This window comes from Sceloporus occidentalis, unplaced genomic scaffold (assembly GCF_023333645.1).
Source record: "Sceloporus occidentalis isolate IW3139 unplaced genomic scaffold, rSceOcc1.0.p SCAF_90, whole genome shotgun sequence".
In the NCBI taxonomy this organism is placed as follows: domain Eukaryota; kingdom Metazoa; phylum Chordata; class Lepidosauria; order Squamata; family Phrynosomatidae; genus Sceloporus; species Sceloporus occidentalis.
This window is the reverse complement of record NW_028317070.1, coordinates 2,643,646-2,656,050: the sequence shown is the minus strand read 5'-3', so window position 1 is coordinate 2,656,050 and position 12,405 is coordinate 2,643,646. Positions and strand designations below refer to the sequence as shown.

At 39.2% G+C, this 12,405-nt stretch overlaps 1 protein-coding gene across 3 annotated transcripts; it reads left to right on the top strand.

Annotated features, from left to right (window-relative positions):
• Nucleotides 1–232: 232 nt before the first annotated feature.
• Nucleotides 233–10,534, top strand: LOC149284607 (sorting nexin-3-like). 3 transcript variants are annotated; one of them, XM_089496444.1, is made up of 4 exons: nucleotides 233–328; nucleotides 8,019–8,114; nucleotides 9,669–9,793; nucleotides 10,429–10,534. In XM_089496444.1, the coding sequence occupies exons 1-4, from the start codon at nucleotides 233–235 to the stop codon at nucleotides 10,532–10,534; spliced, it is 423 nt and encodes a 140-aa protein (XP_089352570.1). The 3 variants fall into 3 exon arrangements, with proteins under 3 accessions (XP_089352570.1, XP_089352569.1, XP_089352571.1); XM_089496443.1 differs by having other exon boundaries at nucleotides 233–394; XM_089496445.1 differs by lacking the exon at nucleotides 8,019–8,114 and having other exon boundaries at nucleotides 233–394.
• Nucleotides 10,535–12,405: the final 1,871 nt, after the last annotated feature.

The following is a 12,405-nucleotide window of genomic DNA, read 5'->3' as shown; positions in this document are numbered from 1 at the left end:
CACACACAGTCACTTTATTGCTCTGGCATGAAGCTCGGTCACGCGACCTCCCTACCACCACGCGCCTGCGTCTCCAACATTCCAGCAAGCGCGCGTCTTCCTTCCTGTGTCACCTGACCAGCTGTGCAGGCGCCACTTCCGGTAACTACCGGGGGCACACTGAGAGGAGCTGGGGATACAGTGTGACAAGCCGTCCAATACAATTCCCTCCATATAGTTTTCTGCTCTTGTCATGGCTGACACGGTGGTTGATACGCGCCGGCTCTTGAGTAAACCGCAGAATCTGAACGATGCCTACGGGCCTCCCAGCAACTTCCTTGAGATAGACGTGAGCAACCCACAGACAGTAGGGGTGGGCCGGACCCGGTACACTACATATGAGGTCCGGCTAAAGGTGAGCGGAGACACTGGCAAGGGGGAGGAGGGGGTGCTACCGAATGAAAACGTTTTAATGGGACACCCGGGATATAGGCAGGGCTACCCTGCAGGGGGCTTCTCGGGCGGGGGTCACATTCGCTCCTGTCGCTTGTAAACACAAGCACCTGGGTGAAAAGGCGGGGAATGATGTGACGTCATGTTAGTTTCACCTATTTTATTCTTTATTTGTGAAGAGTAGGGTTAATCTGTGTGGGCAGGGAAGCTTCATGTTTGTAAGGGTGGAGCAGTAACTGGAAAACGTTATCCTTTCACAGGGGGTATTTTGGCTTTCCTAGATAGTATAGGGTGAGCTGTTTATCGAGCTACTCTTTGCAAGGTTTTCTAACCATTAATCTCCAGTATATATTTGTGAGCCATTTAACTGGTAACTAGTACCAGTCAAAGAAATGGAATATAATCGGCCCCCAATTCTAATGTGCTATTAGCACGCTTATTTTGGCCAAGCATTTTTAAGTCATGATGCGTTGTTGTACGGCTTGAATCTGCTGTTCCTCGCTTGTGTCCTCTGGCCAAAAACCATTTAGCTATTAGGAAGCATTTTTTCTGTTTCTATAGCAACAACCTAACGGTACCTGGATTTGTGTAATATATGCATCCCTGTCAAAAATGATGAAAAGGCCAAAATGTTACATTATCGTGACAGAATGTGTGTGCGTCCAGCAATATGAGGGATGTTGCTAATGCTTGGTTCGGTTATAAAGGTGAACAATTCACAAACTAGGCGGTGCAGCAATTTTTAAATCTTATTTATGTTGGCGTAACCAACATATATATACATATATTACACACACACTTACTGGCATGACTAATGCTGCTGGTGAGAGTTTGTTCAGCCTGCCATGCTCACAAAATACTCCCATTGATTTCAGTGGGAGGTTTTTCCTGCCACTGATAGGCTGCTTCAAGCCACCAATCAGTAGCAAGAATCATCTGGCTGTGGAGGAGGGGGAGCTTCTTCCTTAAGTAGTTGCTTTTATTTTTTTTTTGAAACTACTCAGGGTATTTTAATAGACCTTCTTCTTTAATGGAGAGAGTATGTAATTATAAAACCAGACGTGACTGGTGTTTGGCAATCTTAGGGCGATACTTACACAGTTCTGAATGATGAGAGTTGGTACCACGTTAGCTGTAGAAATACAAGTAAGAGGTTAAGGGCCTTGGCTGAATCTGTGGGCGGAGTCAGGGACCTATATAAACCCCCTATCACTCATTCTCGTTGATCATTACGAGTTCGTACCACCCACCCACTCACTCCCATTCCTTTTTCACTTATCTCTAGTGTATGCCCTCTTTTTGGTCGCACCGACCATCATGATCTCGGCACACCTCAGACCATGTCTATCTTTACTATCTCGTTCTCTGTCGGTATCTGTCCTTCCCTCATACTGACTTAACTTATCCCTAGACTCCGGACACAAGTGGAGCTTGAATGATACCTTTATTGGCTAACTGAGTAAATATAGATTGCAAGCTTTCAAGACCTCTCAGGTCCCTTCATCAGGCATGTTATCCTGGTGAAGGGACCTGAGAGGTCTAAATGAAATGTGCTGTACAACTTGTACACTGAGATGGGGAATCTGGCAAGCTACTGTCCTTTAAGTGAGCAAATGGACCCCAACAGGGAGAAATATTTTATTAAATTAAGTGCGCCCCCTATCATGTTAAACTATATTGAGCAGAAAGGGATCACTCGTGCAGAAGTCTGAAACCAGCCGCGGTTATGCTATTAAGACTGTTGTAAATTTTAGCTCAAATTTGCCCTTGTCATCACATTTGACGTATTAGTAAATTAGCATTTTTCTGATTTTATTGCACTTTTCAGTGCTTCGACATTCACACCCACTACGTCATTTTGCAATGGAATAGAATTGTATGCCAATCCTTGACATGTTTCATTTTAATTGATGTTTCCAATGTAACACGTCTAATTTCAGCGTCCCCGGTGATATCCGTGTTTTTCTAGCACTGTGTAATTATATAGTAGCCATATAGTAAAAACCAGCTTGCAGCACCTTCCACTAAACTGACGCGAATGTCTAAATGTAACATCAATGCAGAGTTCATATTCATCTGAGAATACACTAGATGACATTGCGTGTTTGCTTTGTATAATGCATGTGGATCTTCAATCATTTACAGCCTTGGCCTGCTAATAATTTATTCGTGTGAAGCCTTAGCTTGAAGTTGATAATTTGACGGAGCTTGACCTTTTAAGAATGTTTTCGAGTCCCAGTCTCGTTTATACATCACTAATCCTTTACCAATATGTAAACAAGACCATAAGAATGATTGTTACAGATCTAGTCATTTATAGACTGAAAAGCTGAAGCGAGTCATCAGAATAAACAGAACTATAATGTACTATCAAATGAGTGATTGTTTATCTGAATTGTCCCCCTTTGGAGCCTTTGCTGCCGTTTGCTTGCTTTTTAAATGAAATGTATGTGTAACTCGTGTGCTGCAGCAACTTGGAGTTTATCGCAAGGTCTCTCCATATTTCTTGCTTCTTTTTGTTCCCATATAAATAGGCGCTTGGGATGTTGGCAGGAACTGCTTTCTGCTTTCTACCTATAAATAAGTGGGAATAGTAAAAAAAAAAAAAAAAAAAAAAAAGATGGCTCTGCCTGCATCTTTGTGCACTACAGAGCGTTACTAGTTTTGAGGAACTGGGCAACAAACCTTGCGTTTGGTTTCCCCTGAAATGAAGTGTCTTGTCACGAAGAGAGTGTGGTGTTGGGATCTCTTAGTAATGGAAAAACGTTACCAGGATGATCTCTCAAAGATATTGTTCATCCCATACTTCTCTTTGGGTTATAATGGGCCCCATTAACCTTCTATTTCATCTGTTTTCAGCATTGTTCGTAGCCCCTGTGTTCTGTTTTGTAAGCAGTGTATTTATTTTTATTTTGGAAACTTTCTTGTAACTTTGATCTCGCTGCCTGCTGATCACCTGGAAGCAAGGATCTGCACCCTCACTATAAGTGGTCAGGGGCGAGGGAGCATCATTGAGATGCCAGCTTTCGCTGAATGATGAGCTTACTGTTCATGTACAATTTACCTTTGAAACCAGCAGTAACCCCCTTAAAGTTTCTACAGCGCCATCATCGTTCTGCGGCTCTACAAATGGGTGGCTTCCTTAGTGTCGGCTATCGCTGAATTTGCGTTATATATGCAATATATATTTTTTTATATATGGTTCTGTGTTCGTGTGTGCAGTCTGCCCACCAACATCACTGTGGGCTCAGAGAGCTTGTGCTAAATGCTGCAAGATGGGAGTCTCTTGTGGGGTCCCTTCCCGCAGGATATGGGGGACGTGTACATTTTTATTTAAAAAAAAAAATGTCAGAACAGCTTGAAGTCTAAAATGTTTAAATACCTCCGAATAGCTTGTGTGGTCTGACAGTCTATGTAATTGTTCCAGCCGAGATGCAGTCGGTAAGTTATATTTTCCGCTCGCTTTTCTGTGTGCGGTTATATATCCGGCTCTGTGCATTTCCAGCGTACATGGCTAGGGGGTACTGCAGCAGCTGTAACCGCGCACGTCTTGCTTCACGTACTACACCTCTTCTGTTTGTTTTCCCAAGCTCACTTCTGATGCTCGCAGCGTCGAGATGCCCTTTTGAAAGTTAATTGGATATTAACATAAGCAATAAACAGTAAGCCAAAGTGAATGGCGTCTTTTTAAACTTTCAAACAACTATTTTAATGGAAATGTAAACCCAGCTGTATCAAGGCTACCTTGGCCTACTTGAAATGGCAGCATAAAAGTAGGCTCCATGGCAACAGGGCAGCTTTATGTTTATGTCTGACTAGTAAAGCAGGATGAAAGAAATCCCGCAGTATTATTCATTATGTTCATTGGCTTCTAAAAAGCATCCGACGACGAAGTGGCACTTGACTCTCTTCTAATTTCCAATGTCTTTACCCTGTTTTGCTTTATGTGAAAAGTCCAGGAGGTGCAAATTTGAGGGGAATGCTCATTAGATCGGCTTCCCAGAAGTATAAATGCACGTAAATAGTATTTTCAGCAGGTGTGTTTTTTCCTTTTTTTGTTTTTCTTTTTTTAATTGTCCTGTTCTCGGTCCGGACCAGCGTTTCATAGAAATAATTAGTCGTGGGTTCGACTTAAACAGCTTCTTTTTCTCTGGCTAAACGTTTTCCTTTAGGGTTGCTTAACAAACCAAATAATACATCCAACAGGGCTTTTGAAAGGAGCTTGATAACTTTGAAAATGGGACAGAGTAAAAGATTTACAGGCCTCATTATTCAACATAATTAAATATCCATATATTCTTTCTTATGTTGGGTATAATAAAATTATGCTTTTTATCTTTTATTAAATATTTCCAATTTTGGTACATTATCTGTATTTTTTTCTTAGCATTAAATTAGTCTTCCGACCGACTTCTCCACAAAATCCTAGTAACCAGGAATAATAAAATGTTACTGCTCAGGTGCATTTTATAACGATATTTATGCATCCAGGCGCCTAAATGCTACATAGATCCATATTGTTTAACCCCTTAATGACAATTGCCGGTCCTGGCACGGCACGGAAAAGCATGTGCTTTACGACAATTGACGTGCCAGGACCGGCACGTCTTTAAACGGGTGCAGAAAGCGATCTACTATCGCTTTCTGCACCCAAAAAGCGTTGCTGAATGCCTCGACCTCGAGGCATTCAGCAACGCCGCGATCGGCACGAAGGGGCCATCTCTGGCCCCTCCACGGGCGTCAACATCCGCCATACTTTGTATGGCGGCGGACGCCCGTTTTAAAAGCGTTTAGGAGGCGATCGACGATCGCCTCCTAAACTTAAATGGTGTCGCTGGAATGCCTCGATCAGGAGGCATCCAGCGACACCAAACACTAACCTTTTGATGGGCTGTGACCGCTCCGGAGAGCGGTCACAGCCGCAGCTGCCGGCAATCTTCGCCATCAAGGAAGATGGCCGCCGTCCTGTAACAGGAACCACAAATTTTAAAAGTTCGCTAGATGGTCCAGACCATCTAGAGAACTTTGGCTCCACTTGCAGGTTGAATACAGGTACTGCATTCACCATGCAAGTCAATGGAGCCCAGCTTTCTAATCACAGTGTGATTAGTAAAAATAAATTTAAAAATAAAATAAAATTAATAATAATTAGAAAAAAATAGTAAAAAAACAGTAAAATGTAAAAATCATTTCCCACTGATGTCACTATCAGGGGAACCTCCAAGTTGAAAAAAAATGTTAAATTTTTTTTTTAAAAAAATAATAAAAAAAAAATATATATATATATAAAAAATATATTTTTGTGAGCAAGTCCTAAAATTAGCATATTAGCTTAAAACAATTCTCGCATGGAAAGAGTTAAAATACTGGCATATTAAATGCCCGTGGGGTGTCTACTTTTAAAAAATGTATGATTTGATGGGGTAAATTGAATGGGCCAGGTTCAACAACGTCCCAATTAACACGGGGGGAAGGATGGCCACACATCTAATTTCCAATTAGAAAAATGCACACGTACCAAATGTGGCCTTTTAGTTCCCCCAAAAAATGACACACCCATGCATGTGGGGTATCACTGCACTCAGGAGATGTTGCTGAACACATTATGGGGTGTCGTGTGACAGCGGCATATACCAGGAGCTGTAAATTCATACATAAAGTAGGTGTGTGTGGGAAAAATACACACACAAAAATATTACTGCAAACTTTGAAAAAATGCTGGTGGTAAAATATGTGCATGCAAAGAGTTAAAATACCAGCATTTAAAATACCCTGTGGTGTCTAGTTTTGAAAAATATATGGTTTTGTTGGGCACACTGAAATGGCCTGGCTCAAAGATGTACCAAATAGGGCATGGGCAGTGGATCCCAAATGCCAAAGTTCAACATTGAAAAAAGCGCATGCCCCAAATGTGGCCCTTTTGCCCCAAAACAGCCAGGCAAAATCATTCATGTGAGGTATCGCTGTACTCAGGAGATGTTGCTGAACACATATTGGGGTGTTTTGTGATAGTGACATATACGAGAACATTTTAATTCATACCTGAATTAAAATGTGTGTGGAAAACCAAATGCAAAAAAATGACTACCATAAAGTTTGACAAAGACTGGTGGTAGATATGGTGCATGGAAAGAGTTAAAATACTAGCATTTGGAATACCCTGGGCTGTCTAGTTTTCAAAAATATATGATTTGATGGGGTAAATTGCATTGGCCGGGTTCAAAGATACCCGAAATGGCACATGGGGGGAAGAATTACCAGATTTGGAAAAAATGGCTTTGAAATAGCAAAACGCTACCTGTACTTATTGCCCCATAATGGGTAGAAAAAAGCAAAAAAACATAAAAACATTGGGTATTTCTAAACTCAGGACAAATAGTAGAATCTATTTAGCAGGTTTTTTCATTACCTTTTATAGATGAGTAAAAGATTTTTCAACTAAAAGTTAGAAACAGTCATTTTTTTCTAAATTTTTCACCATATTTTATAATTTTTTTAATAGTAAATAATATGATACAATCAAAACAATGTCATCTAAAGAAAGCCCTTCTTGTCCTGAAAAAAACAATATCTAATGTGTGTGGGTTCAGTAAACGGGAAAGAAGAAAATTACAGCTAAACACGAGCAGCGCAGAAATGTTAAAACGGCCATTGTCACAAAGGGTACAAAAAGTAAAATCAGCCTTTGTCTCGAAGGGGTTAAACCAAATATAACCTGCTATATGATGCCATTTTCAGCAATACGTCATAAATTCAAACAACTTTCATTTTCTATTTTATTTGTAATGCCGTGACAATTTACTTCTGCAGTACTCATCCGTCCTTTGCACCCGCGGTTATGTCAAAAGTTCAGAATGGGGAAAAAGGACGGTAAAAGAAGATGAATTGGCACTTGTACTGCAGGCATTGTACTCGTAAACTCGATATGTTATTTCAGAGATTAACTGTAGAAGAATTTTCATATACAGAGCACGGAAGTATAAAAACACTTCTCACAAGGTTGGTCTTTATAGGGTCACTAGAAGAGCAACTAATCCCCTCTGTATAGTAATTTGAGAAGAGGGAATTTGAAATGCAAAATATCACCTGCAAAAAAACAAAAAACAAAACACCAAATGGATCTGTGAGGACATTATATCTTTTGAACGCTTCCCTACATTGAAAGTAAAGAGTTGAAGTCGGGTAAAAAGCCAGTAGGTGTGAAATAAGAGAGACCCGATACCTGGCTTAATATCTGAGTCACCATCCTGCGGTAAGGTTGACCTCCTCTTATCCTCTTGAAAGAAAAACCTCCGTGTATACGGCAAATTAGCTGCTTAAGCGCCGCACTGACTTCTGTCTGAAGAGATTTGTTAGCCATAATTCTTACTCGCCTACATGAGGAGGAAATGCAATTACCAGATGGAGATTAATATATGCTTGTATATCAATTAAGAGAATGATGGTGACTTTTTTTTGTTTTTTGTCACTGTATTGAAACACACTTTATTTTTATTTTTTTGTCTGTTCTAGGTCCGTTGTTTTAATTACTTGGCGAAATGTACCTTACCTTGCTGTGTGCCACTAAATTGTTTCTGTTTTTGCAGACCAACCTTCCCATTTTCAAACTGAAAGAGTCTTGTGTCAGAAGAAGATACAGCGACTTTGAGTGGTTAAGAAGTGAGCTTGAACGAGAAAGCAAGGTATGAAATATTTATCTTATGATTAACAGGATAATGCTGTACCTAATATATTCCAATTTTATATAATGTCACATTCACACTTTTATATTTGTAAGAATTAAGAACAATAATTAGGACCACCTGCTAAATCGAAGAACCGTTTTACATGTTTATTAAAAATGGCAGTTTTTGCCAGACACTTGGACGCAGTGTGTGTGTGTGTGTGTATCTATGACAGAGGATACACAGACGGAAATGCAGCCTTGTGCCTATCATGGACCTTACACAGCTCTGTCCCGTGTAACCGAATGCATGGAACGCCCATCCCATTGCGTTGAGAGAGCAGGTTTGTGATTTAAACTGACATGAAGTAAGCGTTACAATTAGCCAGGTCGGTATAAAATGTATAGACAAGGCTGCATTTGGTTGCATATACAGACTGATCTGCTGTTGAATGCGGCTGATGCACTTTGCAGGAGGTTATGCATACAGCCTGCCAGCTTACAATCTGTTAGTATTTTATTCAAAGGAAGAATGATTGTAACAAAAAAAAATACTCCATATGGAAAAAAAGCCAGCTGCATTGTGATAAGGAGATTCCTCAAGAACACAAGTGGTGAGTGTGTTCAGATTCTGTTCCTTGGGCAAGGTAGGATGTGGCTGCTTTGAGGTGCAACGTCCCTCTTCGCGTAGACTTGTTCAAAACCAGCTGTATTTAAAGTTAACTGGAAGGCGTGTCGTGGGCCGGTTTTTTTCCACCGAGAGGATCATAGTTACATAGAATAGAAGCTTGGGGCGTATGTAAAGCTACGCTAAAAATGTACAAAATAATTCAGACGGGATTCTGGTTCTATTCTAACCGTTACCATATATGATATACCTTTGCAACTGGCCAAGTTTAGCTGCCAAGACACATTTCTCAGCAACTGGAACGGTACTGGGGAAAAGTGCTAAATATGTTTTACTTGGCAGAAAAATTCTGTTAGTTCTAAGATGACTACGTTTTAAGTTGACCGTGATGTTTCCTGGATTAATTATAGTTGGCACTCAGAATATGATATCTACGCGTTCGAGAGCAAGTTAAACTCAGCCACCGAGTGGAATTGTTGTAAATAGTTTTCCTTTCTTTAAACTGCTAGCATGTTCCACTTTAAAGTAGTGCAGTAAATATATCTGGATACAGAAGTGGTTTAAGCCACTTGGTTGTAAGAGCTTTTAACCTAAAGATGTGGTATGAGGGATAATCTGATGGCATGAGAAAATACGTTCCTAACTAAATACTTTAACCAGGCGTGGGAGGAGGTAATGAGAGAGGATTTCTGTAGGTCCGGTGCTGTTCATGAGTATTTACCCTATAAACTACAAGTGTTTAACATAACCCATATGCTACCAAATGCATAGCTTTTATATAGATATTTTTTGAGAATCCTGCCTTGCCCCATAGTGAGGCTTGTGTAGAGTGGACTTCCTAAAGATAACCATGGAGCAAAGGGTGGACATTAAATGTATTACACTTCATGAGGGGAAGAGTACTAATTTCTGTTTAATCAAGTGCCTTGTGTTGTATACATTTAGGTTGTTGTTCCTCCATTACCTGGGAAGGCTATTTTCCGTCAGCTTCCTTTCAGAGGAGATGAAGGAATATTTGAAGACTCGTTCATAGAAGAAAGAAAACAAGGGCTCGAACAGTTCATAAACAAGTGAGTGTGGAGACTCTCTCAGGTGCCGGTAAATTATTGTGTCACAATCCAGCACAAACTATGAATTGGGTTCTTTAAACACGGCTTCCTTTCATATATTGAAAGGAAGCTGTGTTTAAGTCTGTTAAAATAAGCAATCCTTATTGTTGACCTTCTATTTGTTTTGCACAGTTAATATATGCAGATTGCTGCTGGAATTGATGGCGTTGAATGTAGTAGATGGTATAACAGTTCTCCCTGGTTCCAACGTATGCCCTATCATTTGACAATGTAACTCACAGCATAAATGTAATCAATGCAGATTGTGAAAGCTCATTGCTGGTAGGAATGTTTAATACCTTACTCCTTTTAAATGTCAAATTACTCTCAAACTTTACCTAGCGTTTAGTCTGAGTGTTTTGCTTTACTTCCTACGTTGCGTTTTTGTTGGGTTTTTTTTTTTATCACTACTGATTTGCATTGATAACTTTAAAAAACATTAAACACGTTGTCAAGCAATGTGTTCTCATCAGCCCTACAGCGGGCCTCTTGTATGGTATATAAGAGGGGTGCTGGGATGAAAAAAAAAATATGGGGTGCATGTGTGCAAATTTTGTATTCAAATTAATATTTATTTTCACCCTTTTTGCTTCAAGGGTCGCTGGCCACCCACTGGCACAGAATGAAAGATGCCTGCACATGTTTTTACAAGATGAAATTATAGACAAGAGCTACACACCGTCCAAAATAAGACATGCTTAAATAATGGCAGCTGAAGAACTCTGACTATATAAATGATTGTCTTAAGATTTAAACATATCCTCAGCATGTTACGATTCACTTTAATAATTGTAACCTACTAACCTACATTTTGTTTTCTCTATTTGTCTTCTAATTGATGTTCATGTACCAGCAATGTTTCATTCTCATGGAGCTGGGCAGTATTATATCTTATTTCTAACATATTTATTGGTCTTCTTGATGCCATCTACCGAATGCAGGCATGTTCATGCAGTATGCAATAAAGCACTGTTTTGAAATAATGTGACAAACCAACAAAAATCTAAATCTTGCTAATCAGATTTCACTCAAGATATGTTGCATTCATCAAATACATTTTAATGTATTTTATTCTGTTCTTTTAGGATGGCCGCTACATTTAGAGAATCGTCACTCATAACGTTTCTTGAACAATTTTGAATTTGACCATTGTAGCAAAAATTTAATGAGCACTTAATATTCATGTAGGTGTGTAATCCAAAAAAAAACCCCTCTCTTTCTCTCTCTCTCTCTCCACTAACTTGTCACTAAGGTTTATGAGCAGCATATTGTTGTCTGTTCAATTATGTGTGTCGGTGTATAACTTCCACTGTTAAAGGTGCTGTTCCACATAAAGCATGATTGGAATCATAACAAGTCAAGTAATAATCTTTCATCAGAGGATCTATATCACATAAAATCACAAACTAGTAAGAGGCATTTTCTGTTCCTATGGCAACAAAGACTTTTTTAACCTATGAGTGCCCTCTATTTTGTGGCACGTGACTACAGGTTACAGTCAACTATTCCTTCTGAAAATATGATGGGGACAACATGATCAACTGTTTTGGGGAAGGATTCAGGAGAACGTGGAAGGAATATTGTTTCTAATATACATTCAGTTATAAAGGCGTGTTTAATTGGAACAGCACCTTTTAATTTTTCCTTGCAAAAAGACTTTATACTAAACTTAAGAACGTTACTTATATAAAGTATAAGCACATTTATATGATTTGTCTAAATTTTTAATTTTTTTTTAAAAATAAAATTGTAAACAAAATCATGTTTTTAGCTTTTCTTTCTTCAAAGACATGGATTTGCTTTCCATGACACAAATTATGACATGTAAGAGGGGATTTTGAATAATTGTGTAACCAAGTTAAATATTCTTGGCCCTGTGCCAAGGAGATATGTTATGTCAATTCCCAGCGCTGGGGAAAAAAATAAAAATTTTGTCATTTACTTCATCTTATTATCTAATTACATATTTTTAGCGGCAAGCATTCTTGTAAAACAAGTGCATCCATTTTTAAAATTACAACATTTTTGGTATTTTTAAATGTTACATGTAGAGCAGCGTAATAGTTGTAGTAGATTTGAATGGTTAGTGATGCAGGATGCATAATAGTAAGGTCGTGTCTAAAGTCTGAATTGTTGGTCGTCTAAAGGGAACTTCTCTCCTCTCATTATGCTTGAGTTTCTGTAGTTTTGGGGCAGTCGTTAGGAGTTGGGGGTGACTTTTCCAAGGTAACTGCCAGCTTCAATTAACTTTCTGTGAATAGCCATGTTGTTATGCTTTCAAATGCATTCTCGATACTAGTTGGGAGTTGAGTGTTGACTTGAAACCAACATGGCAGATTTCATTTGCATGCCTGGCTAACTCAGTAGGCTCTGCAGGTCATCAATGTGTTCAATGATACACTCCAAGAAAATCTCAAATTCAATATATTTTATTCTTTGTAATGAAATTTAATACAACTTTGAATTCACAAATTAGTTGACACTTTGTACAATGTTTGATTGTTTTACTCGTCTATGATAATGTTGAAGTGCTGGTTTTCTCAGTGCTAGGTCCTAATAACACCAAAACGTAG